Source organism: Bipolaris maydis, assembly GCF_028858645.1.
Source record: "Bipolaris maydis strain C4 unplaced genomic scaffold PSV08scaffold_6, whole genome shotgun sequence".
Classification (NCBI taxonomy): Eukaryota; Fungi; Ascomycota; class Dothideomycetes; order Pleosporales; family Pleosporaceae; genus Bipolaris; species Bipolaris maydis.
In genome coordinates, this window is record NW_027093862.1 from 1,840,437 (window position 1) to 1,868,410 (window position 27,974).

The window sequence follows — 27,974 nt, forward strand, 5'->3', positions numbered from 1 at the left end:
ATTGTCCTCCTACAACAACTTTTTTTTTCTGCGCGCGGGCGGGCTTGTGCCCCACCGTCCGATACCGGCCAATCAGCAGCTCCGCAACTCCGTAACGTCATGGCGGGAGTGTGTGGGTTTGGCTCGCGACTTGTTAAACCACATTTTTGATATCCGCCTCTCAACTGCCAGAACGTGAGAATGTCGGATATTCAGAAATATCTGCTGGATTTTGACAAGAATAAGAAGGAGGCGACTGCAACTGCTCAGGCGAGTGCGACGCGTATGTATGAGGCTTTCTGGAGGGGCACTGGGGATGTGGGGGACATGGTGTGCTGATAGTAGACAGGACTGAAGAATGGCGAATTGAAGCTGATTAGCTTGGTCACTGACCTTGGGGAGTATTTGAACAGCGAAGATGGTGCGACACGGTCCAAAAGTAAGAAATCATCGGGGTTCTGGTGTGTATAGTGCTAATCCCCTCCAGCCATGTCATATCTCGCAGAGGTACTTGCTGCCACTCCGCAAAAAGTTCTGTCCCTGCAGCAACGTACGTAAACCAACAATCTTCCTCCCATACGTGGTTAAAGCATCTGCGCGTGCATGAGCCGTCGCAACTCCCACGCTCTTGCTTGAACCATACCGAGATATCGACGGCATATCGGCACGAGGATGAGGCGACATGTCAGTCAGAAATATGGGGCTAATTTTGGTACCCAGGAAATCTGCTATGCGACTTTACCCTTTCTCGGACCGAAGACAACGAGGGCCTAGGATCATGCGCAAAGGCGTTGTTGGCGCTCGAGGAGCTCGGAAAGTGGGATGACCAACGGGTCGTTGCTATAGTCGAGGCGCTCCTCTCCAACACCCACCCATTACGCCAGTACAAACAGCAGAGCGAGCGATATCCGGTACTACAACTCATAAATACCCTCATGGCCAAGTACCGCGAAGTCCTTCGAGCCCACCACGATACGACGCCCGACTTTATGGCGCGCTTCATATCATACTTTGACGGAGAGAAAGATCCTCGGAACTTGATGGTTGTGTTTTCGATACTGAGGGTTCCGATGACTGAGTGGAGTATTGGCGGTGATGCGCAAGATCTGTTCGATGCTGTATTCAACTACTTTCCTATTACGTTCCGACCACCACCCGACGACCCATATGGAATTACCGCTCAGGACCTCAAGGACCGATTACGAGACTGCATTTCTTCCACAGCCGATTTTGCTCCTTATGCTTTCCCCGCGCTTCTGGATAAGCTCGACTCTACATCTATGAACACAAAGCGAGATGTGCTAACGACGATCACTGCTTGTGTGGAAGAATACGGACCAAAAACGGTGTCACTATATGCTGTGACATTATGGGACGCTCTGAAGTTTGAAGTACTCAATGTGCAAGAGGAGGACCTCGCCCAAGAAGCGCTCAAAGCCCTGGCCGCAATCGCAAAAACTCTATCGCAGGGTACCCCAGGATCGCTGAACGCATATCTCAAACCGGTCATCAAGGAATGCAACGAGCATCTTGAAGATGCCCCTACAAAGCAATCACAAGCGTCCGCAAGGTTTCTACAAAGCATTGCCAACGTATCCCCAGAAGTCACTAGCATTCTCCTCGCGGGAGTACTGCCCAACCTCTTTCTTTTGTTTCAAACGGCAGATACAATGGCCAAGCGCCGGGGTTTGTTGGAAGTTCTTGTTCAATTGGTAAAAGCCAACATTGATGTTTACGGTGACTGGAGAAACATAGGTTCAGGCGGCGAACAAGCCGGCAAGAATTCGCTGGCTGAATTCCGAGACCAGGCCCTGGAGGTGATGCTGAATGGACTTGAAACAGCGCCTGTCAAAGAGGTATCTTTCCGGTTGGTATGTCTCGATGGTCTAGTCCAATTGTCCAAAACCCGCGGACTTTTGAGCGATGAGGATGTTGGCAGGATTATCCAGTTGCTTCACACAATTGTTGTTCACGAGGAATCATATGGAAAAGATGAGGTCAAGGAGGCGGCAATTAACGGAATCGTCGAAATTGCACACCAGAAGCCGCAAGTTGTTGTTGATAAGGCCTTTCCAGCTTTCCTGGCCCAGCTACCGGATACAGACACAGGCGGATCTCAGAGCTACTCTACCGTGCTCGAAGCTTTTGCTAAGCTCGCTAGCGAAGAACAGGTTTTTAACACCGTCATAATACGTCTCAAGAACAAATTCAGCGTAGCGGTGCAGCAGGGTGCCTCTTCAACATACATTGTTGCACTCCTCTCGGCAATCCTGTATGCGCTAAAGAAGGGCGAACGCAAACTGTCTGAAGGTTCGGGAAGCTCGACATACTACAAGGACATTGCACTACCATTGATCCAACGCGTATCGAGCTCAGATGAGTCACATCCGGTAGCATTCAACGATGAGACAACCATAGATCTTGTTGGTCGCATCTGCAACCTAATCATCAGACACCTACCCACCGATCAGCAAAGTGCTATCGCTGCAGAATTATACACGCTGTTCCGTGGCACACCACAAACCGAACTTCCCCCTTTCAATACCAGCGCAAGCGTAGAGGCTGACAAGACTATGATCGTTTCGACACATCTCCTCGCGTCTTTCCGAAAAGACACAACACTTCCCTACGAGCTGCAGCTACTTGTTTCTTCTCTAGCAGAATACGTCCAGAAACCCACACTCTCTGTCCCGGTTCGATCAGCATCGCTTCGTCAAATGTCACTTATCATCAACAAGTACTACACATCAGCCGCACTCAAGACATGCATGGATCCTCTCATCGCAAATTTCGATCTTTTGAACCCGGAAAAGCTAGACCCGCCACGGATACGCATAATCTTTGCTTGTCTCAAGGGAATCGTACTACGCAGCAGTCCCGCGCTGAATACACTGTACCCAACACTGTTATCCTTATTGTCACACCCCAAGTACGGCAGCACGGTAGCCCAAGGCTTCACCACACTACTACAGCCCGACGATCTCCTGACCAAAGAGAACCATTGCCAGATCGTCGGTCTGCACAAGCACAAGAGCTTCGCATTGCTGGTTCCCAACATCACATCCGCTTTCCGCGACGCAGACGCTCAAACGAAGCCAAATTACTTGATTGCGCTCAGTGGAGCACTAAGATGGATGCCATTTGACATTGTAGTCGAGGAAGTCGGTCAACTCGTTACACTGCTCCTTCAATCCCTCGACCTCAAAGGCGTCGATGCCGTCAAAGAGGCAGCAATTGGCACGCTGACCAGCACACTTGCTGAGAAACCAGCTGTTCTTGAAGAGCACGCTGGCGCACTCATCTCCCGTCTTCTTGCCAACGCCATTGTGGTCAAGGATGGCAACACGGGTCCGCCTCCGCCGCCGAGCGTAAGGGTGGCGGCGCTCAAATGCTTATTCCTTGTAGCGGATAAGTTTAAAGAGGATACGCTGGTCAAGTATCGGAGGGAGGTGGTTAGAAGGTTGATTGCTGCGCTGGACGATGGCAAGAGAGAGGTTAGGACTGCGGCGGTGAAATGTAGAGCGAAGTGGCTGTTGGCTGATGAGCCGGACGATGAGTAGAATTATGCTGTAGCACTGATAGAGTATTTCTTTTTTATAAGAATTCACGAAATTTTAACGACGAGTTATTAGACGCGTAAGATGTTTGATTAAACTTTTCATTTTATTCTTCTTTTCTTCCCAGGGACGCAAGTTGTCCATACGACTCAAATGGTATAGTCTCGCTCAACATGTTTTTTCAACGCCAGGAATGGATTCCGATAAACGCCGCCCATGCAGTAAGTACGTCTTTGTACTCTTTATACTTTCATCTTCTTGGGTGTCTTCTCCTCCACCTCGTCGTCGTCGCTTGCGCTATCCTCGACACCAGCCTCCTCGTCGTCATCATCCTCATTACGAGCACGCTTGAGACCCTTCATCTTCCTTGTCTGCAGGTTGCCAAAGTCCTGCTTGCCGACGTGGACCTTGGCCGTCTTGTCACCCATGGCGTTCATATCAATGTTCTTCTTGGTGCGTGCCTCTGCGCCCTTTGGTGTCTTCATGGCCTGCTTGAGCATATCTGGGTCAGGGAACATTTCGCGACCGAGGGTAAAGTCCATGCGGGGACCCATTTCCTCGACTTCGATTCGTGGCAGCTTCTGGCCGGAGCGCTTTGTGCGCAGGAGGTAGAAGCGCAGGTGGATGGGCGGGCTGGACAGCTCGTCGGTAGGTTCTTCGGCCGAGATGGAGACGAGGTACTGTAGGCCCTCGACGTCGACTTCGTTTAGTTCTTGGCCCTTGAAGAAATCCAGAAACAGGCTCTTGGCTAGCGTATACTTTGTCTGGTTGGGGTCCTCGAAGACGGCGCCGTGGAAGCTAATCATTGGCTTGAGACCAATCGAAGGCTTCTTGTTCTTGAATTGCTGCAGTGTGCGGAATGTTTCTGGGTTGATGTAGAGCTCTAGCATATCGAGCATCTTGTATGAGAAGGTGCGGGCGAGTGTCAGGCAGTGTGGGCGCTTCTTCGAGTGTAGCGACAGGACAAGGAGCGAGGTATCGTTCTTCTGGGAGAAGAACTCGAGCGAAGAGGCATCCTCGAAGGGGTGAATGTCGTTCTTCTTGGTGAAGCGCTCGACTAAGGGACTCTTGATAGTGGTAAGATCGGCGACGGCAAGCTTGAGGATTTGCGACGTCTTTTGGCCCGAGACAAAGAGCGTCGTCTTTGGGTTCTCGTGCTGTTGCGGCTCGCGCTTTTTCATTTCGCGCTTGGCGCGGGCATTCTTGGGCTTGCTGGGGGAAGTTGTTAGAGATTATCAATCATTAGTCATCTGCGACTCAATCTACATACGCTTGCTTGAGCATATTGGCGGTGTTGTTTGTTTTGCTGCTTGCGGTGCTCGAGATGCTGGCCTGGAAATCTTGGCGGAAACAAAAAGTTCCAACGATAGTAGCCGGGGCCGGAGAAACAGTTGGGCCGCTCGATCTGATAACGCCGTTCATAGTGGGGTGGGCAGTTCCGCAGTTCGGCGCCCCTCTGACGTGATTTCCTCTGCAGGGCGGCGACTAAATATTAATCAGATTGACCTTGCGGTTATAGACTTGCTTTGTACTATACATCCCGCACTCGATTCACTGTCTATTCTGATCAATCCACATTTACTCTGCAATGGCTACCCTGCAAGAGATCGCCGACGAGACGGCGTTCCAGTCTACCATTTCCGCCCTCCCCGCCTCCACACTCGCCGTCATCTACTTCAACGCACCATGGGCAAAGCCATGTGAGCAAATGTCCGTTGTCCTCAAGACACTCGCCAGCACATACTCGGCCGACGCACCGATATCCTTTTTCTCTGTCAACGCCGAAGAGTTGCCAGAAGTCTCCGAGACGTACGACGTCACCGCAGTTCCATACATTGTCCTACAGAAGGACGGCAAAGTTCTAGAAACCGTCTCGGGCTCTGATGCCTCAAAAGTACGAACAGCAGTCGAAAAGCATGCGGGCGCTGGCAGCGGCCAGTCTAGTCTACCTCCTGCGCAGACCGTCACACGACCACAAGAAAATGGCGATAGTGCAGGCAAGAATCTTGCGGGCTACACGCCAAGCGCACAGGATCCCAAGACTGCGCCCGAACAGACTGCAGGCGAGCAACAGACAAGCAAGGAGGAGCTGCACCAAAGACTGTCAGAGCTCGTCAAGGCTGCACCCGTCATGCTGTTTATGAAGGGCACACCAAGCGCGCCCCAATGCGGGTTCAGCCGACAAACAGTTAGCATTCTTCGTGAAAAGGGAATTCGCTATGGATTTTTCAACATTTTGGCCGACGACGAGGTTAGACAGGGTTTGAAGGAGTTTGCCGATTGGCCTACATTCCCTCAGTTGTGGGCTGATGGCGAGCTTGTGGGTGGTCTCGATATTGTAAGTGTCCTGTCTCTACCGTGACGAGTTACCATACTCACTAGTAAACCACAGGTCAAAGAGGAGTTTGAGAACGACCCCCAGTTCCTCTCCCAATATGCTGCTAATGCACCCAAAACGACTGCCTAAATTGCAGCATGATGAGGTGGAACTAAAACAATGAGATTTGATGAGTTGATCACTCCCAAACGTAGGGCAATTTATAGGGACACATATGGAAATATAGGAGACCCATATTGCCCCGAATATGAATGAACTGAGCGCTGGGGCTGATATTGGATGATGGACGGCATGTTTTGATAATTGAAGGAATGGTCAAGAAGTGTGACGGTTGATTGTCTGGCCAGAGCAGAATACATCAGTTTCGACACCATGCCTAGTTTAGCAATACTTAACTGGGTGTAACAACAAACTATGCCGCGATCAGCCGATGACGACTTATTCTTACCCAGCAGGAATATACTCATTTCGAGTAGTAGTCCCAGAATTCATTGACAAGCTTCTGCGGTGCGGATCATGGACATGCCTACACCGCAGCTTACATAGATACTGATGTCAATCGCTATATCACGAGACGCACCCTGTGGCGAGACAGTTCTACAATTCGGACCTTTGGCAAGTCGGTTTTGCAAGTTCATATACCTGTAGTTGATACACAGCAATGTAAAGCTATTCTCCGACGACCAAAGAGTCTCCGAAGAGTATTGATCACTATCCCCATTGCGTAGCGAGAACCACGTGGATACGAGAAAAACGGCAGGTAACGTAGTGGGCTAATTGGTTAGTGGAAAACACATGTGACCGTGCAAGTGCCCTGGACTTACATCTACCAAACATAGCATTCGATCAATACTTGAGAAATTGCTGCCTTAGGTCTAGTAGCAACCGGTATCCACTTGACACTCCCTTTGAGCTTACTCATACCAACAACCACTGGGCGCAGGACGCATAATCTACTTGACGCCCATATCCCTGGCGAGCTGTAAAAGCCATTTCTCCCTACAGCTTTTGAAGGAGCTGAGCGGAGTGGAGAGCTCACAGAAGATTACATCCGCTGGCTTCGAATAGTCGATGATAATATCGACCTTTCCCTGACACAGTGCGAGCAAACCATATACCTTATCACGAGGACCCCCGCATTTCCGCGTAGAAAAGTCGGCTAACAATTTGTACAAACGCGCCTCGGGTGATGAGAAAGTAGTCTTGTAGATCCTGGGGATTCGCTCATGAAGAACATTACGCACTGGCTCCGGAATCGAAACGAAACCAACTTGACGACCACAAGATTTGAACCACCTCGGTACATCAGAAATGAATCTCAGTGTCCAGATGGCAGCCAGCGTGACGGCAAATGGACCGCAAGCAAACACTATGTCTCGGGCGAGGACAAATTCCTGGACAATCCAGAGTCGATCCCGGTATGGTTTGCGCAGCATGTTTTCGACGCTGCGGCGATTTTTGAGAAGTCGATTAAGGTACTCTTGCTGCTCCTTGTCCATAGCACGCCAAAGATTGATCCCAGAAAAGGTTGAAGGATAATTGTCATTGGGGAGCTTGCCCACGAACCGATTATCCGCTATGAGTCGCATTCCCCTGTAACTCTGCTCGTCACAGGGACCTAACCACGCAACAACACGCTGTGCTTGTTTATATATCTCGGCCATGCGCTTCACTTGGTGGGTTTTCTCTTGCTCGGATGACTGATTGATGCAAAGCTGATCGATCCACAGATACTTGGGATGGTATAGAGGACTGTCATTCTCATCAAGGAGCGTGATGCCAATCCGAAAATGTACAAGGAAGTCGGCCAGATTTTGCCGAATCTCAAACGATTCTTTATTCAAGGTGATGATACTTGTTGGAAGTGGAGGTCCCCATGTGTAAGACAAAGCCTCGTATAGAGGGCATTCATTGAGGTCAAAGCTGTCAAGAACGTAGCCACGCTGACTATTGAGTTGGTCCGAAAAGCGGAGTAGACGTATCTGGTTGCTGTTTCGATCAAGCGGCTCGTAATGGAACAGATTCATCATAGTGTAGCCGGAGAGCACAATGTCGTCCAGTTAATCACCTTGTAAAGTTTCTGAGCAATCGTGAAACTCGAATACTATAAATGTTGTGGTGGCTGTGCGTCTTGGTACGCAACAGCAGGCTCCAGTGCATTAGGCATGCAGGCGTCAACCCTATTGTAAGTTTTGCCATCTAGTTGTACGACAGCAGTCTACTACAGGTTTTGAAAACAATTGACAGAAGACTAGGTCAGCATAACGCGGTGGCAGGACTGGAGTCGGTTTTTAGCCAAGTACCGGCGCTCCGTCACGTGACGGGGCGCCTCGCAACCCAGGCATGGACGTTACTAGTGCAATTCTGAGCCGAAACGGTTCCCCGCCCTATCTAACCAGCTTCCCTGTCACCAACTGCCTTTGTCGCCATACCATTCCCCATTGTTTCTTGTCAAGCTCGGACAATATGCCGGACTCTAAAATACTCCTAGTCTACACCCATACAAAATCGCTTCTACTCATGTCTAACAGCACAAGTGTCCTGCAGAGAGAAAACATTAGGCCTACCCTGGCCCCCAGCTCCGGACTCCGAGCCCACCGCGAGTCGCAGCCCTCAATTACCCTGATGCCTATCCTCAACGCTATTGCGGCAGACTAAAGAAAAAATGAGCCGCATATATCCCCCGAAGCGGCCTTTTCCCCCCGTAGCCGTAAGACATACATGTGATGCTTGCGATTCGCCATAATTGCCTCTGTACAGTGAGAATTCCCATTCCCAGCCTTTCTCTTCCCCAACCCCCTCCCCCAAAAAGCCCCCACACCTCTTCAGTGTCTCTCCCCAAGCATGCTCCCCTCACAATCCGCCTCCAAAATACCCCCGGTAAAGCCCGACGACCGATCCTTCCCACGCATCCTCTGTCTCCACGGCGGCGGCGTCAACGCCGCAATCTTCGAAGCGCAAGCACGATGCCTGATCCGCCATCTGCAACACTCGTTCCGCCTCGTCTGGGTCGATGCGCCCTTCTTCTGCGACCCGCACCCCGACGTCGTCGACGTGTACAGCAGCTACGCGCCCTTTCGACGGTGGCTGCGCTGGCTACCCTCGCACCCTGAACTCGACGAGGAAACATGCATCGAGGAGATTGGCTACGCCATGCGCACCGCCATGCAAGACGACGACCAGGCGGGCGGCACGGGCGAGTGGGTTGGCCTCATGGGCTTCAGCCAGGGCGCAAAGCTATCCGCGAGTCTGCTGCTTGAGCAACAGGCCCGCGAGAACGAGGCGAAAAAGCGTGGTCCGGCGGCGCCGATAACACCAGGTCCCACTGGGTTTCCGGATGTTAAGTGGCGCTTTGGTGTCTTGCTGGCGGGCAGGGCGCCGCTGTCCAATCTCAATCCCAAGCTGCTGACTAGCAAGACGCTGGTGAGTGCGGGCAAGATATCAGAGGGGTTTGAGTTTTGCAAGGAGGTGGATGAGGAGGCGACGCTTAGGGTGCCCACGCTGCATGTCCATGGTTTGGCGGATCCGGGACTTGAATTGCACAGGAAGTTGCTGAATGAGTATTGTGAGAAGGGGACCGCGACGCTGGTGGAGTGGCCGGGCGCGCATCGGATTCCGATTAAGAGTGTGGACGTTGATCCTGTAGTCGCTGCTATTTATGATTTGGCTGAGAGGGTGGAGGTTAGTGTACTGAGGACTGTGTGACAGTGTTTGGGTTTTGGGGAGATAAAAGGTGCGCATGTGATGACTTCTTGTTTACATAAACATTTTTGCTTCTTTGCTTTGTGGATTATGGAAGGCGCATCTTGCAACGAAATTAGGAGATACCATAGATCAACTGTCTTTATCCTCTCGTTTTCTTCTTCACTTTGTCAATATCGGACTAGGCTTTTCCAGTTTCGCCAATGTCGAATTTCTTATCTTTTCTCCCACGAGATGATCCTAGCGTATACAGCATCATTGTGTTTTCTTACCGTCAGAAACGTTTGATACAATACCTCAATTTCCCAATGAATATATTTCATTTCGACCGGTCCACATACCCTCCTCTGGGTTATCTCAAATCCTTATCAAACACTCCCTGCCATCCAAGTCACATACACAAGCCCCAGCCCCATCTACCCGAACCTATCAACTTACCCCGATAAGTACCCACTGACCCACACACACTACATACCCGACACTCTGGATCATCGTAGAAGAGAAGGAGAAGCAAGACCGGGTATGCGACTCATCCACAACCGGCCCGGTCCGGTTCGAGGCTGATAAGGTCGACCGTGCCGGTTTAATGCAGAACGTTGTTTTAGAGGTTAGGATTGCTCACCAGGTTGAAGGGATATGATAGGTGTGTTCGGTTTGGCCGTTGGCCAATGGAGGTTGGAGGTTCCAGTTAGGTTTAGGAGATCGTGATTAGTGATGTAGACGCATTGATGTCAGGCTCAAGAGCTAGGTTGATATCGCAGGGAGCTCAGGAGTGTTTTGGTGATTGCACTTGGCTTCTTGGTATCTGTAAAGGTAGGGTGGAGTTTATATCTGGATTCGTGGATATGCGAATATAGAATATATATTTACGACCAAGTCAGATTGGTGTGTAGACAAGGCTATGTTTTCTACAAGTCTATTCTCTTTAAAGCTAGGATTTGGATCGGTTGTTGGAAATATCAGTCAAGATATTCCAAGTCGGACCAAGATTCGGTTAACTGTATCGTCTGATGAATGAGCTCTATAGTTTTGACACTTCTTCTCATGTGACGCTAGACTAGACTAGATACTAGACGAAAGGGTGTGAAGACGTAAGTGCCAAATGACAGCATGCGGGATTCGATGCAAAAGAACGGCGCATAGAAGCGGAGAGCGATGGTATCCATGCATGGTGTAGACCGAAGGTCGATAAGAACCAAGAGACCTCCTCAGTGTATAACGTATGGGTTTGGATCCGAATGATATGGTGTGATGTATGAACCCCAAAACAACAGTTTTCATGTATTCACATTGCTGCCAACCACAAACGACATGCTAGGCTGGCGCCAAATAAAACAGGAGGACGACCCCGCAACGGCACTGTCGAGGCAGTTTCGTTTCCATCTTGTAATGAGAAATAAAGACATCAGGGTTGTCAGCACTTCCCTGCTATCGGGGCTGCACTATGTCTTTGTTGGCATGTTCGTAAGCTAAAGGAGGGGTTATCAGACAGGGGAGGGCCTTTGCTGGCTAGTCATGGCGAAAGAATGTGGCACGAGTGCACACTGATAGTTTTCTGTAGGTAATGGCATGCAAAGCATCTGGGCGGGTGACGAGTACGGTGTACGTTAGGTGGTCGCCTTCCTAAGGGAACCGGGAATAGACGAGGCGTTGGCGAATCGGCGTCGAAAGCGTTCCGCGTCGAGAAAGTAGCCGCCGCATATCTTCGGCTCCGAGCGCTTCTTGAGATGCCGCACACGCCCTATGAAACTTTGTACATAGCCCGCAATGCCGCGGACACTTTTATACCCGCTACAGCGCCTTCTCAGTACGTGGCCTCATCCGCGTCCGGTCCAATTGACCTCACACATCCCCAAGGGACAAGCCTGAGTGCGAATACTCGAGCCGTCGCTGCATCCATTGCCCGCCCCGCGAACCCCACCCTACGCAACCTGCATACAACAGCACGACTCACCATGGGTGAATTCGACCAGTACTCTGCCATGGGAAGCAAGACTGTACCCAATGGCATACCATCCGACGGCACAGCCTGGGGTAGTGAAAAGAACCCGGCCGCCTTTGACTTGCGTTCAGATGTGCACACAACCCCTACCATGTCCATGCTCAGGGCCATTCAGCAATGCACCCTGCTCGACGATGTCTTCATGGAGGATCCCACTACACTCTCGCTTGAGCGCTTCATTGCTGACTTGAGCGGAAAAGAAGACGGGCTTCTCGTTCTCTCGGGTACCATGGGCAACCAGGTAGCATTCCGAGCACACCTTACCTGCCCTCCACATGCCGTGATTGTCGACCGGCGAGGGCACATTGTCAATTACGAGGCAGGAGGTGTGGCGACCTTGTCTCAGGCCATGGTCCAGTCTCTCGACGCGACAAACGGCACATACCTCACCTTGGAAGATATTCAAAAGTACGCGACGCTCTCAGAGGACGTGCACTCTTGTCCAACGCGCATGATTTCGCTCGAAAACACGCTAAACGGTGCCATCATGCCTCTTTCTGAAGTCAAGCGGATATCTGCTTGGGCACGCCAACATGGCATCATTATGCATCTGGACGGTGCACGCTTGTGGGAGGCTGTTGCTGCAGGCGCGGGTTCGCTAAAGGAATATTGTGCCGAGTTCGACAGCATCAGTCTGTGCATCAGCAAAGGCCTAGGTGCGCCTATTGGAAGCCTGCTTGTTGGTACACAAGCTTTCATCAAACGCAGCCGCTGGATCCGCAAGTCGATTGGCGGAGGGCTGCGTCAGGCTGGTGTGGTCGCTGCTCCGATGCGCGTTGCCATTGAAGAGACGTTCCTTGGCGGGAAGCTCGCACAATCGCACAAGAATGCGAAGAGAGTTGCGAAGATATGGACCGACCTAGGCGGCAAGCTGCAGTACCCGGTAGACACAAACATGGTTTGGTTGGATCTGGCGGCCCATCAGATCGAAGGCAACAGCTTCATCGAGCTAGCGGAAAAGTACGGAGTAAGGACAGGCAGTGGTAGACTGGTGATACACTACCAGATTGGAGAAGAGGCGATTGAGGCGTTGCAAAAGGTCTTTACTGAGTTGTTGACGGGCAAAGAGTCGGCCGGCAAGCTTGCCGAAGCCCCGCATGACCCGGAGGATTTGAAGCTGAAGGGCAAAGGCGTCGAGTAGACGGCTTTGCAGCCACAATTGTTTATTAGTCATCGGATTCATAGACCAATTAGATCATGGCGCTCAGCCACGCAGCCACACCGATCTCCAGTACCTGCATGGATAGCTGCCGCGTTATACCGAAATCGCCCTGAATCTGGGTACCGCCAACGCTCCCAAGACTACGCTATTACGTTCGACCTTGAACCCCAGACGTGATAGACACAGCCGTTCTGACGTCAACTGCAAGCTCGTCATGCAACAGCAGTTATATGACACGGCCAAGATGGCTGCCGAACAATGGTACATGAGGCTCTTGGAAAAGCCGCCGCGTCTCTTGTTAGCCAGAAAAACTCGTTCTTTGCATTCTTACACTCTTTTTGAACATGTGCAAGCCTGGACGCGTCATAGCCTCTGTGCAAAAAAGTTCTCGTCAGACGTCATGCCTTTCCAGAAGATTTGCTAGAATCCGGATGCAGACAGCTATTTCTTCAAGCCTGGTTCCTTCACAATCCTTGTTCTCTTCCTCACCACGTCAGTTTTCCACATCTACCGCCAAAATGGTACCGCCAATCGCACAGAACCGCACACTTCTCTCCAACCACCCGGACAAGGTCCGCATGCTTGTTCTCGAGACGGATGAGACACACCCCGATACTCAGAAAGAGACTGGTTCCTTTGGTGTTGTACTGGGCGAGCTCCTCAAGAAGGCTGGAGACGAGCATGATCCGCAGTTGGGCATTGAAACGGCTATGCAATATGTCGTCGAGCCAGAGGGTGGCCAAATACCAAAATTAGAAGAGATCCAAGACGACGTGCATGCCATCCTGATCACCGGTAGCTGCTGGGACGCACACGGCGATGACCCATGGATCTTGAAACTTATGCAATTTATCAGAGGTGGGTAAATCGGGTTTCCACTATAACACATGAAGCGATGATTAACGACGCGTATAGATGTCTGGCAAAACCGCCCCGATATCCGCTTCACAGGAATCTGCTTTGGCCATCAGATTCTCTGCCGCACACTAGGATCTACCGTGAAACCAGAGAAGAATGGCGAGTGGGAGCTGTCGCACCACCCAATCCAGCTCACGAAAATTGGTCGCGAACTCTTCAATTTGCCAGAGACCGAAACCAAGATCCATCTTCACCAAATGCACCTGGACCACGTTGTTAACCCGCCTTCACCAGAAACAACAGACTTGCTGCCAAAGGGGACCAGAGTACATGTTTGGGGCACGAGCGATCACACTGGTGTTCAAGGTGTGTATGTTAAAAAGAGATTATTCACCACGCAAGGACATATGGAGTTTGACGAGAAGCTGGTCAAGAGGCAATTAGAGATGCGGGTTGAGAGCGGCAGTGTGAGCAAGGAGGAGGCCAATGAGGCTGCTGAAAGAGCTGATTGGATGCATGATGGATTGGTTGTAGCCAAGGCTGTGCTGAGGTTCTTCCACGGCGACGATGACCTATACGATTAACGCAAAGCGCTTGGATAGCCATGAAGAATGGCTATGAAATATTCTACAAAGACATAATGGTGGCGTTTATGGTTGCAAACTAGAAAGAGCTGTGGCCAGGTGCGTATCGCATGCTAGTCTGGGAGGAGCTCTGGTCTTTTGGCATAGTCATTGAATCTTTAGCGCTGCACTTCTTCATTGAGTATTGTTGCTTCTGTTACGGCTGTCTTTCGTCTTCCTCTCAAGCCTTATCTATATATTTTTCGGCATGCCGCCGTGGAAGATGTAAAACTCCGAGAATATACAGACATGACACAAACACGCCGATACCGCGCCGCACTCAACCACCCAACCACCGAAGCCGGCATAAATAGTACTCCGAGCCCAAAAGCTTGTCTCGACCTTCTAACCCATCATCTCATCGATAGCCTAACACCGGGAATAAAATCTCTTTTTCGGGATACTCTACTCCGACCCAGTTCGGAAATAGCAAAGTCGCACGTTGCTATACCCGGAAGCTGGCTTCCGTCATTGAAACTACTGTACCAGTGGGGGCCCACCTGACTCGGTCACCCTCATCGACCTAAGCCTAGAACTAGCTACCCTACACCGCTGTAGGGCAAACAAAGCAACCAAGTCAAGCCTAGGCAAAGCACGATGAGCATCGTCACTTACCGGAGACTAAGGAAGCGGCCAAACCCGGCAACCTGCCGTATGTATGTTACATAGTACAAGATGCAGGTCAGATAGCGAACGCAATCGGTATCGGGCTGGGGGAGGGGAGAGAGAGGGAGCCAGCAACGGTCTGGTAATCGGAGCGAACCATGGGCTTGTTTCCTCCACTTCCCTAGCGTCACCGTTCGATAGGGCGGTTAGCCATGCGTCAGGTGCGGAGGTGATCCACATAATGTAACCCAGGATGCGTGTTCAAACCTCTGATTTCCCTCTCTCGCTCTCTCTTTCTCTCTTTCTCTCTTTCTCCGCATCTCAATGACTGGGCTTGCTAGTCTCCTCAAATGTTACATCTGACACGCTTGCGCCATAACTTGACTACTCCCTCCTGCGAAACTTAAAGATTCAATCGTTGTAGTCGTGTCTGGGCTGGAGAAAAAGATAAAAAAGGTGCTGATATGGCTGCTTCGAAGAGCTCGGCCGAAGATGTCAGTGTAGATGTTGCGACGGAGAAGGAGTTGGATGTTGAAGATAATGTGACGTCGGAAGTTGTACAGCAACGGGTTTCAGAAGAGCCGTATTCGGTGTTTAGTGAGGGGATGAGGAGATGGATTATTGCTCTTGTTTCCGTATCCGCTTTGATATCGCCGTTTGGTGCGGCCATGGTGTTTCCCGCACTCAACATACTCGCAGACGTGTTGAAGATCACGCCCACGCAGGCCAATATCTCGCTGACGACGTACATGGTATGTTCCCAGTGATTCGTTGGGAATTCTTCGTCTCTTTCAAGCTGTTTTCCCAACCTTTTCAACAATCGGCCTAAGCTCTTTAAACATCGCCCTATTGTAAAGCCTAGCATCTAACGTCCACAGATTGCTCAAGCCATAGCCCCAGCCTTCCTTGGTACTCTCTCCGACAACAGCGGACGAAGACTAACTTTCATAATCTGCTTCGTAATCTACTGCATAGGCAACATCGGGCTCGCCCTGCAAACAAACTACGTCGCCCTCCTCATCCTACGCATGGTCCAAGCAATCGGCGGCTCAGCAGCCATAGCCTTGACATTGGCCGTCGTAGCCGATATCACGACCTCCGCCGACCGCGGCACCTACATGGGCTACGCGCAAGCCGGCGTACTCATGGGCCCAGCCTTTGGCCCTACCATCGGCGGCCTGCTGTCCCGCTACCTAGGCTGGCGCGCAATCTTCTGGTTCCTCTCCATCTTCTCCGGCACTCTCCTCATCCTCTTTGTATTTTTCTTCCCCGAAACCTGCCGCAAAGTCGTCGGCAACGGCTCCATCCCTCCGCGCGGCGTAAACCGCTCCGTCATAAGCTGCATCCAGCAGCGCAAACGCCGCAAGCAATTCCCCCACGAAATACCAGCAGCCCCGCTGCCTCCGCGCACAAAAACAGCATGGCCCAACCCCCTGGCTACCATGCGCATCCTGGGTGAAAAGGAATCAGGCATCATTCTCCTGTACAACGGCCTCTTCTTCACAGGTCTAATGGTAACCGTAGCCGCGATCCCCGATCTCTTCCACGAAGCCTACGGCCTCGACGAGCTCGACATCGGACTCTGCTACATCTCCAACGGCATAGCCTCGCTCCTCGCCTCGCTGACAATGGGCCGCGTCGTCGACTGGAACTTCCGCCGCCACGCCCGCAAAATCGGCCTCGTCATTATCCCCGGCAAGCAGCAGGATCTCAGCAACTTCCCCATCGAGCGCGTGCGCATGGAAGTCTTGCTGCCAAACCATGTCGTCGGCGTCCTGGGCATCGTCATGTTTGCCTGGACGGTGCGCTTCAAGACGCATATTGCGGGGCCTGAGATTGCGCTGGCCATCATGGGGTTTTGTATTACGGGTGCGTTTAATATTACCAATGGGTTGCTGATTGAGTTGCATCGTGATCAGCCTGCGGCGGCGACGGCCGCGGTGAATTTTGCGAGGGGTCTGATGAGTGCGGGTGGGTCGGCGGCCATTCTGCCAATGTGTCGTGCGATGAATCCCGGGTGGGCGTTTACGCTCATTGCGTTTGTGTATGTGGCGTTGCTGCCGGTCGCGCTGTGGGTTATGCGGGATGGCATGAGGTGGCGGCAGGAGTTGGCGGAGAAGAAGAGAGTGAAGGAGGAGGAGATGCGGGGAAATGGTGTATAAGTGTCTCCACTATACCAAACGGTACGAAACTAATGCTTGGTTTTTTCTGTAATAAGGTTTCATTAAGATGCCCAACTTGCATGCTTATCCCTGCTTTTGTGTCAATGTTCAAAGGGCGCTTACACGCGAACAACAACAAGGACGGCTTACTTCACGGTGCAGAGAGCTCTCCGAAAAAAAAATATGAATTCTGAAGAATGTAATCTAACTATGAAGAGAAAAGAAGAAGAGCAACGACACGGCTTAGCTAGATGCGCCTGAAAACGCAACCTTCTAAATACCGACATAAATCATGTAAGAGTTCTTGAACAAAGGATATAGAAGAAATGAATACCAAAAGCAAAAATCCACCATGAAAGCTTTTCATTCCCTTCACTGTCTATCCTCACTCTAATTCCTCCACCCAGTACCCACCCCTTTTCCTTTCCCGACCACCGCGACCATGCCCTGCCACACTTCACTAAAATCATGGTATCCATTGCCATCAATTCCACTTGTCAAGAATACCCAGTCGGCAGCTTCCTCTACTTTCCCAATCACATAGCTCAGCACATCCTGATTCAACCTCGGGACAGAGTGCAGAATGACTCCCAGTTTCGAGTTTGGGACGGCTGCCTTGGAAAGGGGCCCCATTGTGTCCTTGTCTAGGTACTTTTCGAAAGTCTCTTCGAAGACAACGGTAAGATCGGTGAGGTTGAAGAACGAGTTTGCGAGATAGCCGGGTGCGTCGAGGTCCGCTAGAGGGACAAGACCGGGGTTGTGCGCAATAAAGCCCTTCTTGAACGTCGTGCTGGCGTTCTTGACGGCGTAAGTTGCTCGTTCGAGATAGGCATATGATTCCGGGGTAAAAGTGCTGGGTGTTTCGTCGAAGAAGATGCCGTCTACGCGCATACGGGTCACATTCGTTACGTAGGGCCAGTTTGAGTATGTGTCGATTTCTGCCAAGACATCGTCTATGGTCTTTTGGGTGTAATGTGTCGCTACATAGCCCAAGGTACGGATGTTGGGGTACTGAGCAAGTTTGGGGATTTCGTCCAGGTATACTGAGTCAGGTAGCGAGCCCATGCAGGGTCCAGAACAGGGGTTGAGGACGACTGTAAAAGAAACATCGCGGTGTGCCTTTGCTCTGATCTCTGTTAGTAGGAGAGGAATAAAAGGATTTTGTATGCATACGCTGCATAGAGCGGATCCCAAGCGCCGGGGCTGGGGTAGATGTAGAGAGGAAGGAGAATAGACATCATGCCAACAATTGTCGAGTTATTGTCTTGCAGATGGAGATCTTTTCTCAAACGAAATTCTCAGACGACAGTTGCAGTCGAAAAATCTAGGAAAAAAAGCCAGCCCTGTCTGTGGTGCAGTGTGCGGAGCCAGTCCATGTTGTACCTGGCAGCGGGTACTGGCCCTAACCGCCCGAGCTGCCACGCTATTTAGATGATCCGCAATATAAAACATACAGATACATTAGTACCAAATACAGTTCTTGTGTCACGTTGATGCACTGTGTCCGGACTGATTGCGGCCCACTCCGGCTAAAATAGCGACGGTAACCGAAGATCTAGATTGCGGGAATTCTTCCATCAAATCAATCCTTCTCGATTTCCAAAATTTGACATGCATCTCCACGATGAAAGCTGCAGCCGATATTTGCATGGAGTCCATGTCCATGAACATGCGTATTGTGGCGTCCGTAGTTATAGTCGATGAATCCTCAAACTCAGGCCACCCGTTCGGCCGCATATGGAAGAGCATAGAAGTTCCCTGATCAATACTGATCAAGGAGAATTCTGCGTCATATGTGGCTAGATATGGAACCATGATTGGTCCATCAGGATCGGAGTTTGAAGGCCTGCTTATATATCCAGTCAAACTGCGGTAGTTGTGGTCCGGGGGACAAAACACTGCATGCTGGGGTTTAAAAAATGACGTGCTATTTCCAAATTATGCGTCCTGTATATTGCACCGATGCGTTTGATCGTGATACAATAACTGGAAGCGGTCCTTGTGCCAAGGTACTTTGATTCCTATAGTTTTTTGCACCAGCTTGACCGCAGCCGCCTTGTCATATCTAGCATCCAGAGCACACGGAGAGTTGACGGTAGCCTTGGCAAGTCTTTGTAGCAACTGTTCCAGAGATTTTGCCAAGTAGTCCAGAGCGATGGTCGGCGAAGACTACTACTCATGGAGGGAAAGCGCCATCTGCGATGGAAAAACAAGTAGTCTGTTGTCTGTGACAAGGCCAAGATACGAGGCGTCGAAGTCCGAAAAGTGGCGTGGTAGAGAAGGTTGTGGCTGAACCGTGCACCAGCTGACGATACCGCTGCAGGAGGCCCGGCTGTCTGTATGCGGGACTCCATTCTTGGCCACGACAATGCTACTTGGGGTCTGAAAAGTCGGGTCGAGAACTCGATCGATGTTCCGTAAGTAGGTTGGTGAGAGTACGAGAAGGGAAGTTGAGTAAAAGGATTGATGCAAAGCAGTCTAGTGAGAGTCGGGTAGTCGGGACGGACCGACTCAACTGGCTGGAGTCTGGGCAGCGGCTGCAAAGCCAATGGAACAAGAGCCCTCAGGCATGCGTCGGAATACGACTATGAAAATTGCCAGAGGCTTGATCCGCATCGCTTCAATTTTTCCGTGGTAATGATAACATTGCTTTAGACGCAATTGCAGGCGTATTTGTTTCTTTCCCAGCCACCAGTCGTATGTGCTAGCGGGTAGTAACGTCAAGTAAACGTCATTTACAGAGCTTACTTGTACAGAGACTTGGGGGAATTTCATCTGCTCTGCAATGCCTCGAATTGATTCCAACATCGACGCACTCAACCGAATACCATTTTCGAGTTGTATTAAAAAAGAAGGTAGTCTGTTCGTAAGCAGAGTAGCCCGTATACCATTTGAGGGGAAGATCAGCGGTGTAGAAGAAGTTTTGATTGCACTGATCCGATTCTAGACCTTGAGCCAGTCTCTTTAAGAGATACAAGCTCGCAGTCAACTGGCGACCAAAGACGTCCAAATGGACATTGGCAGCCTCCACTTTTGGGACAGCACTGTTTCTGTTGAAGCTGCCTGCTGTGAATGATTTGATGCCACCTTGTTGCAGCATGTCAAGACGTTTTCTCGGTGTTGTTCTTGGTGCTCTCCAATACTCGCAGGGTTTGCTGTCACATGTGGTAGTTGCAAAGGCCAAGACGGACTCGGATGCCAGCAGCACCAATGGTTTTGGAGCACGCTTGTCCAACCCTTGGATGATGACCCTACGAATCTGTTCTCTTGGTTACACTGCTGTGTGAGTGCTGATTGTGCACATGTGCGTTGACGCCGTGTATGACAGTGGCATTGAAAGCGAGCGGTGGCAGGCAAAGAAGAGCGGGGTGTTGCGGGTAAAGCGTTCCGGCCAGACAAAGTCGTCCACCAGCGGAAGGTTAGCCTCCATGCACGCCAATCAGGCCCAACAGCGATATCATCACGTGATAGTGCTGTCGAGTTGATGAGGCAGAGGCTGGAGAGTTGTCAGCACCGGTCTGCCAGGCTCACGAGAAGACCATCACATCCCTTGTCTGGGTTATTGTCGTCTGATTTGGACAGGCTCTCCGTGGATCTGCCATGTCTCTCCCCGTTCCGCCGAAAGGTAGCGCTGCAGACCCACCTCGGGCGCATTCCGCTGTCGACGCCCTGACGCCCTTGATCGAAGCGACATACAAAACTCCCGATATAACAGCCTACATCAACGGCAACAAGACCGTCATAAGCAACCCCAATCCCCACTGGACGCTGCTTGACTATCTTCGCGCCCAGCCCAACCTCAAGGGTACCAAACTGGGCTGCGGCGAAGGTGGATGTGGTGCATGTACCGTCGTGCTTCAAGTCGCAGACTCGCAGTCTGAGAAGAGACGAATTAAGCATCTGTCCGTGAATGCATGCCTGTTCCCGCTAGTGGGCATCGACGGCAAGCATGTCATCACTGTCGAGGGCATCGGCAGTGTTGGCCGACCACACCCCCTGCAAGAGAGGATTGCAAAGCTTCATGGCAGCCAGTGTGGATTCTGTCAGTGTCTAGGTCTGCAGCTGCCTGGTCGGATTACTGACAAGTGTCGTAGGCACTCCTGGTATCGTCATGAGTCTTTATGCCGTCGTGCGCAATGCATACAATCCCGAGACAAAAAAGTTCCATCTGAGTGCCCGTGAAATCGAAATGGAAGGCCACTTGGATGGCAACCTGTGCCGCTGCACTGGCTACAAGCCTATCCTGCAGGCTGCAAAGACATTTGTCACTGAAGACTTGAAGGGTCAACTAGCTGAGGAAAATGAACCAATCACTCTAGACGCTGGGCGATTCGAGGACGATGTCACTGATCTCACCCGCAGCGCATGTGCGGGACCCTCCAAGGTTTCCTGCGGTCGTCCGGGGGGCTGTTGCAGGGATGAACCCTCAGATAGCAGCTCCGCCGACACCAAGTCCAACACCTCATCACCGCCATCAGAGCCTACTTCGACATCCGAGGATGAGCGTACGCCTGCCGTGCTGGGCACAAAACAGCCTCCACAGGCAGATCCCGCCATTAGCGGTGCAGAATATGCGAAACCCCTGAAAAGCAAGGAAGGAGAGGCAGCCGCTCAAACAAAGACTTCAACTTCTGCCGCCCTTGCACCAGCAGCAAACTCAGAAAAGGGTGTCCCAAGAATAGAGTTCCAGGAATACACACCAGACACAGAGCTCATATTTCCCTCGGCGCTGTGGAAGCACGAACCACAACCGATATGTTACGGCAACGAGAAGAAGATTTGGTTCCGACCTACCAAACTTGATCAGCTTCTGGACCTCAAGGATGCATTCCCATCGGCCAAGCTTGTTGGGGGCGCCAGTGAAGTGCAGGTAGAGGTCCGCTTCAAGAACTCTGATTTTGCAGTCTCGGTCTACATTTCAGATATTCCAGAGCTGAAGCACACCAAGCTCCCCATGGATGCCCAGCTCGAAAATGCCAAGGAGCTCGTCATCGCAGCCAACACTCCACTCACTGAGCTAGAAGAGATCTGTAAAACGGTCTGTGCCAAGCTTGGTAAGCGTGCAATGGTTCTAGAAGCTCTCCGAAAACAACTGCGATACTTTGCTGGTCGTCAGATTCGCAACGTTGCGTCGCTGGCTGGTAATATTGCAACCGCCTCGCCGATATCAGATGCGAATCCCGTCTTGTTGGCAGCAGGTGCCACACTAGAGGCTATCAGCAAGAAGGATGGCAGTGTTCATCTTCCCATGTCCAACTTTTTCGTGGCATACAGGACTACGAGTCTGCCTCCTGATGCAGCCTTGTACCGCATCTGGATCCCTCTACCACCAAAAGATTCGAGGGAGGTGCTCAAAGCATACAAGCAGGCTAAGCGCAAAGATGATGATATTGCAATTGTTACTGCAGCATTCAGGGTACGCCTCGATTCCGCTGGACGGGTCGAGGATGCGTCCATCGTTTTTGGTGGCATGGCGCCAACGACTAAGGACTCGCCAAAGACACAGAGCGCTCTTCTCGGCAAGCCATGGTTTCACTCAGAGACGCTCGATGCTGCGCTCACTGCGTTGACACAGGACTATGACCTTCCATACAGCGTTCCAGGTGGTATGGCTGATTACCGCAAGACTCTTACACTGTCGCTCTTCTTCCGCTTCTGGCACGAAGCGGCCGCTGAGTTTGGGCTCGGAAACGTTGATCAGCAGGTTGTGGATGAGATTCATCGTGATATCTCTAGTGGAATGCGTGACAACTACAACCCCTACGAGCAGCGTGTTGTTGGGAGACAAGTCCCTCATCTCTCCGCTCTCAAACAATGTACAGGAGAGGCAGAGTACATCGATGACATGCCGAGAATGGATCGGGAACTGTTTGGTGGCCTTGTCATGTCTACAAAAGCACATGCCAGGATTTTGAGCGTTGACTGGGATAGAGCGCTTGAGATGCCTGGTGTTGTCGGATACATTGACAAAAATAGCATCCCTTCGGACGCAAATATTTGGGGATCTATCAAGAAGGACGAGCCGTTCTTTGCCGAAGACAAGGTTCTGTCACATGGCCAAATCATTGGAATGGTCTATGCTGACACGGCGTTGGAGGCTCAAGCAGCTGCTCGAGCTGTCAAGGTTGAATACGAAGAGCTACCTCACATTTTAACTATCGACGAAGCTATTGCAGCTAACAGCTACTTCCCTCATGGAAAGTTTTTGAGAAAGGGTCTTGCCATTGATGATAAGATGGCTGACGCGTTTGCCCAATGCGATAAGATCTTTGAAGGCATGTGCCGGCTAGGTGGTCAGGAACATTTCTATCTCGAGACGAACGCTGCACTAGCCATACCATCTGGAGAAGATGGAGCTATCGAAGTTTGGTCCTCAACCCAGAACACCATGGAAGTACAAGAGTTTGTCAGTTCAGTGTTGGGAGTACCAAGCAACCGTGTCAACGCTCGTGTCAAGCGCATGGGAGGTGGCTTTGGTGGTAAAGAATCCCGAAGTGTGCCCTTTGCAGTCTACACAGCAATCGCTGCTAGGAAAGAGAAACGACCAGTTCGCATCATGCTGAACCGTGATGAAGACATGTTGCTCAGTGGCCAAAGACATCCGTTCAAAGCGCAATGGAAAGTCGGCGTGTCAAAAGAAGGCAAGCTCCTTGCTATGGAGGCCGATGTCTATGACAATGGCGGTTTTTCCCAAGACATGAGTGGAGCGGTCATGGACCGATGTCTGACACACTTTGACAACGCATACGAATGCCCAAATGTCTTCCTACGTGGTCACGTTTGCAGAACCAACATCCATAGCAACACGGCATTCCGGGGCTTCGGCGCGCCGCAAGGAATGTATTTTGCAGAGACCATTATGTACAACATTGCAGAAGGTCTTGGTATAGATGTCGACGAGCTACGATGGAAGAATCTGTACAAGCCTGGAGAGCACACTCCATTCTTTCAAAAGATCGACGAGGACTGGCACATACCGATGCTACTTCACCAGCTGAGCAAGTCGTCCGACTATGAGAAACGAAAAGCCGCTATCAATGATTTCAACGAGAAAAACCGGTGGCGGAAGCGAGGTATAAGCTTAATTCCATCAAAGTTCGGTCTCAGCTTTGCGACTGCATTGCATCTCAACCAAGCAGGTGCGTATGTAAAGATTTATCATGACGGCAGTGTCCTTCTACACCACGGAGGAACAGAAATGGGCCAGGGTCTTTACACAAAGATGTGCCAGATAGCCGCACAGGAGCTAGGCACACCTATCGACGCCATCTACACGCAAGACAGCCAAACCTACCAGATCGTCAACGCCTCACCCACAGCCGCTTCATCCGGCTCCGATCTCAACGGCATGGCTGTGAAGCATGCCTGCGACCAACTCAACGAGCGCCTAAAACCCTACCGCGAGAAGCTAGGCCCAGACGCATCCCTCAAAGAACTCGCTCACGCCGCCTACATCGACCGCGTCAATCTCGCCGCAAACGGCTTTTACAAAATGCCAAAAGTAGGCTACACATGGGGCGACACCAACCTCGAAACCGTCAAACCCATGTACTACTACTGGACCCAAGGTGCCGCATGCTCAGAAGTTGAACTCGACCTCCTTACTGGCCATCACACCGTTTTACGGTCAGATATAATGATGGTACCGTCCCTTCCCTCCCCCCTCTCTCTCTTCCACTTGCTAATAAAAAGACAACAGGACGTAGGCAACTCCATCAACCCCGCCATCGACTACGGCCAAATCGAAGGCGCCTTCCTCCAAGGCCTCGGCCTCTTCACCCTCGAAGAATCCCTCTGGTCCCCCCACTCGGGCGCCCTCGTAACCCGCGGCCCCGGAACCTACAAAATACCAGGCTTCGCCGATATCCCCCAGGTCTTCAACGCCACCATGCTGCGCTATGATAATGACGGCAACCCGCTTACCTGGAATCATCTCAGGACTGTGCAGAGTAGTAAGGGCATTGGAGAGCCTCCGCTTTTCTTGGGGAGTACCGTGTTTTTTGCCCTTAGGGAGGCGGTCAAGGCCGCGAGGTGCATGAATGGGAAGAGTGTGGGTGAGGCGGAGCCGTGGAATTTGGATTCTCCGGCTACCTGTGAGAGATTGAGGTTGGCGGTTGGGGATGAACTTGTGGAGAGGGCGAGGGTGGTGCGGAAGGATGGGGAAGAGCCGTTTTTGGTGGCTGTTGCGTGAAGAGATTGTTTAACTTGGGGGCGTTTAAACGTGTTGTTGTGATGTTAAGAATGTCATTTGTTTTTTCTTGTTTTTTCGTTCTCTTCATTTCATTGTTCGTTGCATCTTGTGTCCAAAGGAAAAGGAATGAGGAGAATATATGTGTATATTTGGCCAGATTGTCATATCTAAAGTATTCCAAAAAAAAAAAAAAAAAATTGGTGCCCCGCCATGAAGGGAAAAAAAATCAAGAAACAAAAAAAAACGTCTAGTAGTAAATCCCGACCTTGAAAAAAGAACGCTTTTGGGCACAAAAAAAGGGCCATGCGTATAAAAGATCAAAATCGTAAATCTAAAAAAAGAAAGAAGCCCCTAAAATAGAAGAGGGAGATGAAAAAAAAAAGCGAGTACAGCAGCAAGATAGAAAGTTTTACATATCCTGCATGAACTTCTCGTAATAATCATCCATCCATTGCACAGCCGTAAACCCGCTTTCACGAGTCCCATCGGCAAAGCGACGGAACGTGCCAACATAGCCATCTGGCCTCACATTAACGACAACCACCTCGTTCTTATCGAGGCCATCAAGCCACTTGTCCATGCAAGTCTGCTTGCGGGTATCTTTATCCGGGACGTCATCCAGATAGAGGGTAAAAGCTGATTCACGGAGCATGTTGGGTAAATCTCGTAGTTCGAAATTGGCGCGATTTTCGTCGGTAACGAGAGCATAAGTGAAGACGCCACTGACGGGTGTGTAGCGTTCTGGGAGCACGAATTCGTCGTGGGGGGCTGCAAGTGGGGGTTGGACCGTGTACGAGGCATTTCCTGCCGCGCTGACGCGACCGACGTAGGAGCTGTGGCCGAGGTGGGCGTGGCAGACTGCTTCTAAAAAGGGCATGGAGGCGCGGATATTGTGGGTAAAGAAGTAGATGCGGAATTGGCCTAGGGCGGGGATGTCGGTTTGGATATCGACGGGGTTGGCGTCGATGTAGCGGGTTACTTTTGCGGGCGGAAGTAGATAGCCGGGCTTGAGGTGGCCCCGGTGAGAGCCTTTTGATTTTACATTTAGCACGTTTGCATCGTAGTTGACACCGCAGCCTGAGATGAAAGCCACGTTCTTGGCAAAGTTTGCGGCGAGGGCTGCGGGATCGCCCTTGTGGAAGGCATTGGCGTGCTCGTAGTCAAAGTCAATTAGGTCCTTGGCAATTTTTTGTCGTTCCTGCTCGTACGACTGGAGTAGCGAAGGTTTAGCGAGACCGCGAGTGGCAAAGTTTAGTTTCCAGGCCAGGTTCCAGGCGTCGTGCATTGACGTGTTCATTCCTTGAGCTGCTTTGGGAGAGTGGGTGTGGCTAGCGTCGCCAGCAATGAAGACCAGCTGGTCGTCGTCGGCAAAGCGGGCTGCAACGCGCTGTCCAATCTTGTAGCGGCCGAACCACTCGACATTTCTCCACTCGAGCCTGTATGGCTGCAGTATGGCCTGCGCCCGCTTCTGCACGAATTCCTGAGTGGCTTGTTGGGGCCCAACAACTTCTGTGGAGTCGGGACGCAGCTCAATGTAGAGACGAGTCAGACCCCTCTCGCGGGGAATGAGGAGCACTGAGCCGAGTGCATCTGACTGGATGACGACCTTGCTCCAAATGTCGGGAAAGTCGGTCTCGAGCACACCGTCTATGACGCCCCAGACAGCGTCGGTCGACGAGCCTACTAGGCTGGCGCCCTGTATGCACTTGCGGACTTTTGAATGGGCACCATCGCAGCCGACAATGTATCGTGTGTTGAAGGTCTTGGGGGCACGGCCGACGTCCTGCTGGCAGCTGACTGTAAGCGGACGGATGGCCATGGGCGTGTACTTGAAGTCGACAAAGGCCGTGTTCCTGGCTACCGTGACACCTCTCTCCTTGAGATCGTCTTCGAGCACGCCCTCGACCATGCCCTGGTGGACGAGCAGCATGTAGGGGTCGGTCAGGTCAACGACTGGCGGGTAGTGAATCTCGCGGCCGGAGCGGTGCAGTGGCCGGTCGGCTGTCGACTTCCAAAAGGCAATGTCGTAGATCTTGACGCCTTTGCGCAGCAGGGGCTCTGCAAGACGCATCTGGCGGAGAGTCTCAATCGTCTTTGGCTGCAGGCCGTCGGCACGGCCGGCAGCGGTGCGGTTGGGGCGGTCATCGATGATGCGTGTCTTGATGCCGTAGCGGACCAGGTTGTCGCTGGATTGGTTAGCTGGAGAGTGCACAGAGCTGGCCGTGTGGTTGGTTTGCGTCGAATACTCACGCAAGCATGAGGCCGGCGGGGCCGGCGCCGACGACCATGACATCACTCATGAAGCTCGAGTAGTCGTCCTCTCGGGTGTAGGGCACGCTGGGCGTGGTTTCCAGACTGCTGCCGGTCGAACGGGACTCGGAGTCTGAGATGGTGGTGATGCCGGGGGCCATCTTGTCGCGGATGGACGTGGGCGGGCTGGTCGAGGTTGAGCGCTTCATGCGCGTCCAGAGGGAGGGCGCCATGCTTTTGCTATGTAGGCAGTCGTGGCCGGGGCGCTAGGGCAGAGCTGGTCGGGGGAGGCCGACTCGCGGGTGGTGAGAAGGATTTGGAGAGGCAGCAAACATCCGATTATCTGTCGAACATGTGCCCATTTTCAGACGGCAGAGCAGCGTCCAGGGTCGTCCGAGGCGCGTCATTGTGCTGGCGGCGAGGAGAGAGGGTGGGCGCCAATGGGTGATGCGACGCAAGGGGTTGCATGCACATGGCCGTGAACAGCTTCCTCAGCCCCACCCGCCTCCCCGGCCTGCCACCCAAGCAAAGTCACCACCACGTC

General features: G+C 51.7%; 12 protein-coding genes across 12 annotated transcripts; 7 read left to right on the forward strand and 5 right to left on the reverse strand.

The window, feature by feature from the left end:
• The first annotated feature begins 135 nt into the window (after positions 1–135).
• PSV08DRAFT_222810 (RNAPII transcription regulator C-terminal-domain-containing protein) lies at positions 136–3,602 on the forward strand. The gene is made up of 4 exons (XM_014217826.2): positions 136–262; positions 329–418; positions 467–529; positions 700–3,602. The coding sequence occupies exons 1-4, from the start codon at positions 181–183 to the stop codon at positions 3,537–3,539; spliced, it is 3,075 nt and encodes a 1,024-aa protein (XP_014073301.1). The 5' UTR covers positions 136–180; the 3' UTR covers positions 3,540–3,602.
• Positions 3,603–3,604: 2 nt separating this feature from the next.
• Positions 3,605–4,870, reverse strand: PSV08DRAFT_222815 (Brix domain-containing protein). Its single transcript, XM_014217792.2, has 2 exons — positions 4,807–4,870; positions 3,605–4,748 (listed from the first exon to the last, which is right to left on the reverse strand). The coding sequence occupies exons 1-2, from the start codon at positions 4,818–4,820 to the stop codon at positions 3,779–3,781; spliced, it is 984 nt and encodes a 327-aa protein (XP_014073267.1). The 5' UTR covers positions 4,821–4,870; the 3' UTR covers positions 3,605–3,778.
• A 108-nt stretch (positions 4,871–4,978) lies between these two features.
• Positions 4,979–6,285, forward strand: PSV08DRAFT_202089 (thioredoxin-like protein). The gene is made up of 2 exons (XM_014217767.2): positions 4,979–5,874; positions 5,929–6,285. The coding sequence occupies exons 1-2, from the start codon at positions 5,125–5,127 to the stop codon at positions 6,001–6,003; spliced, it is 825 nt and encodes a 274-aa protein (XP_014073242.1). The 5' UTR covers positions 4,979–5,124; the 3' UTR covers positions 6,004–6,285.
• Positions 6,286–6,765: 480 nt separating this feature from the next.
• On the reverse strand, positions 6,766–7,901 carry PSV08DRAFT_222820 (heterokaryon incompatibility protein-domain-containing protein; the record flags this gene model as incomplete). Its single annotated transcript, XM_014217825.2, has 1 exon — positions 6,766–7,901. The coding sequence occupies one exon, from the start codon at positions 7,899–7,901 to the stop codon at positions 6,828–6,830; it is 1,074 nt and encodes a 357-aa protein (XP_014073300.2). The 3' UTR covers positions 6,766–6,827.
• Positions 7,902–8,391: 490 nt separating this feature from the next.
• Positions 8,392–9,727, forward strand: PSV08DRAFT_296370 (serine hydrolase FSH). The gene has a single exon (XM_014217773.2). It carries the CDS (start codon positions 8,719–8,721, stop codon positions 9,577–9,579), a length of 861 nt encoding a protein of 286 aa, XP_014073248.1. The 5' UTR covers positions 8,392–8,718; the 3' UTR covers positions 9,580–9,727.
• A 1,514-nt stretch (positions 9,728–11,241) lies between these two features.
• Positions 11,242–12,841, forward strand: PSV08DRAFT_296374 (pyridoxal phosphate-dependent transferase). Its single transcript, XM_014217772.1, has one exon. The coding sequence runs from the start codon at positions 11,304–11,306 to the stop codon at positions 12,717–12,719; it is 1,416 nt and encodes a 471-aa protein (XP_014073247.1). The 5' UTR covers positions 11,242–11,303; the 3' UTR covers positions 12,720–12,841.
• Positions 12,842–12,902: 61 nt separating this feature from the next.
• Positions 12,903–14,351, forward strand: PSV08DRAFT_41246 (class I glutamine amidotransferase-like protein). The gene is made up of 2 exons (XM_014217798.2): positions 12,903–13,598; positions 13,656–14,351. Exons 1-2 carry the CDS (start codon positions 13,085–13,087, stop codon positions 14,180–14,182), a joined length of 1,041 nt encoding a protein of 346 aa, XP_014073273.2. The 5' UTR covers positions 12,903–13,084; the 3' UTR covers positions 14,183–14,351.
• Positions 14,352–15,291: 940 nt separating this feature from the next.
• Positions 15,292–16,989, forward strand: PSV08DRAFT_222830 (major facilitator superfamily domain-containing protein; the record flags this gene model as incomplete). The annotated part of the gene is made up of 2 exons (XM_014217824.1): positions 15,292–15,579; positions 15,706–16,989. The coding sequence occupies 2 exons, from the start codon at positions 15,292–15,294 to the stop codon at positions 16,987–16,989; spliced, it is 1,572 nt and encodes a 523-aa protein (XP_014073299.1).
• A 390-nt stretch (positions 16,990–17,379) lies between these two features.
• Positions 17,380–18,384, reverse strand: PSV08DRAFT_222834 (Spherulation-specific family 4; the record flags this gene model as incomplete). The annotated part of the gene is made up of 2 exons (XM_014217803.1): positions 18,163–18,384; positions 17,380–18,115 (listed from the first exon to the last, which is right to left on the reverse strand). The coding sequence occupies exons 1-2, from the start codon at positions 18,228–18,230 to the stop codon at positions 17,380–17,382; spliced, it is 804 nt and encodes a 267-aa protein (XP_014073278.1). The 5' UTR covers positions 18,231–18,384.
• An 87-nt stretch (positions 18,385–18,471) lies between these two features.
• On the reverse strand, positions 18,472–18,804 carry PSV08DRAFT_390055 (uncharacterized protein; the record flags this gene model as incomplete). The annotated part of the gene is made up of 1 exon (XM_014217766.2): positions 18,472–18,804. The coding sequence occupies one exon, from the start codon at positions 18,802–18,804 to the stop codon at positions 18,475–18,477; it is 330 nt and encodes a 109-aa protein (XP_014073241.1).
• A 1,734-nt stretch (positions 18,805–20,538) lies between these two features.
• Positions 20,539–25,361, forward strand: PSV08DRAFT_202109 (Molybdopterin-binding domain of aldehyde dehydrogenase-domain-containing protein). Its single transcript, XM_014217778.2, has 3 exons — positions 20,539–21,031; positions 21,084–24,631; positions 24,689–25,361. Exons 1-3 carry the CDS (start codon positions 20,590–20,592, stop codon positions 25,178–25,180), a joined length of 4,482 nt encoding a protein of 1,493 aa, XP_014073253.1. The 5' UTR covers positions 20,539–20,589; the 3' UTR covers positions 25,181–25,361.
• Positions 25,362–25,570: 209 nt separating this feature from the next.
• PSV08DRAFT_390063 (FAD binding domain-containing protein) lies at positions 25,571–27,663 on the reverse strand (the record flags this gene model as incomplete). The annotated part of the gene is made up of 2 exons (XM_066093504.1): positions 25,571–27,366; positions 27,431–27,663. The coding sequence occupies 2 exons, from the start codon at positions 27,661–27,663 to the stop codon at positions 25,590–25,592; spliced, it is 2,010 nt and encodes a 669-aa protein (XP_065949265.1). The 3' UTR covers positions 25,571–25,589.
• Between the last annotated feature and the right edge of the window lie 311 nt (positions 27,664–27,974).

What these genes read in the sequence shown, in the direction of transcription:
- PSV08DRAFT_296370 (XM_014217773.2), top strand. Translation starts at nt 8,719, where the DNA reads ATGCTCCCCTCACAATCCGCCTCCAAAATACCCCCGGTAAAGCCCGAC.
- PSV08DRAFT_202109 (XM_014217778.2), top strand. Translation starts at nt 20,590, where the DNA reads ATGTCTCTCCCCGTTCCGCCGAAAGGTAGCGCTGCAGACCCACCTCGG. An exon ending in TGGCAGCCAGTGTGGATTCT is followed by an intron (nt 21,032 to 21,083) that starts GTCAGTGTCTAG and finishes CAAGTGTCGTAG; the next exon opens with GCACTCCTGGTATCGTCATG. An exon ending in TACGGTCAGATATAATGATG is followed by an intron (nt 24,632 to 24,688) that starts GTACCGTCCCTT and finishes AAAAGACAACAG; the next exon opens with GACGTAGGCAACTCCATCAA.
- PSV08DRAFT_222810 (XM_014217826.2), top strand. Translation starts at nt 181, where the DNA reads ATGTCGGATATTCAGAAATATCTGCTGGATTTTGACAAGAATAAGAAG. An exon ending in TGCTCAGGCGAGTGCGACGC is followed by an intron (nt 263 to 328) that starts GTATGTATGAGG and finishes GATAGTAGACAG; the next exon opens with GACTGAAGAATGGCGAATTG. An exon ending in TGGTGCGACACGGTCCAAAA is followed by an intron (nt 419 to 466) that starts GTAAGAAATCAT and finishes AATCCCCTCCAG; the next exon opens with CCATGTCATATCTCGCAGAG.
- PSV08DRAFT_41246 (XM_014217798.2), top strand. Translation starts at nt 13,085, where the DNA reads ATGTGCAAGCCTGGACGCGTCATAGCCTCTGTGCAAAAAAGTTCTCGT. An exon ending in ACTTATGCAATTTATCAGAG is followed by an intron (nt 13,599 to 13,655) that starts GTGGGTAAATCG and finishes CGACGCGTATAG; the next exon opens with ATGTCTGGCAAAACCGCCCC.
- PSV08DRAFT_296374 (XM_014217772.1), top strand. Translation starts at nt 11,304, where the DNA reads ATGCCGCACACGCCCTATGAAACTTTGTACATAGCCCGCAATGCCGCG.
- PSV08DRAFT_202089 (XM_014217767.2), top strand. Translation starts at nt 5,125, where the DNA reads ATGGCTACCCTGCAAGAGATCGCCGACGAGACGGCGTTCCAGTCTACC. An exon ending in TTGTGGGTGGTCTCGATATT is followed by an intron (nt 5,875 to 5,928) that starts GTAAGTGTCCTG and finishes AGTAAACCACAG; the next exon opens with GTCAAAGAGGAGTTTGAGAA.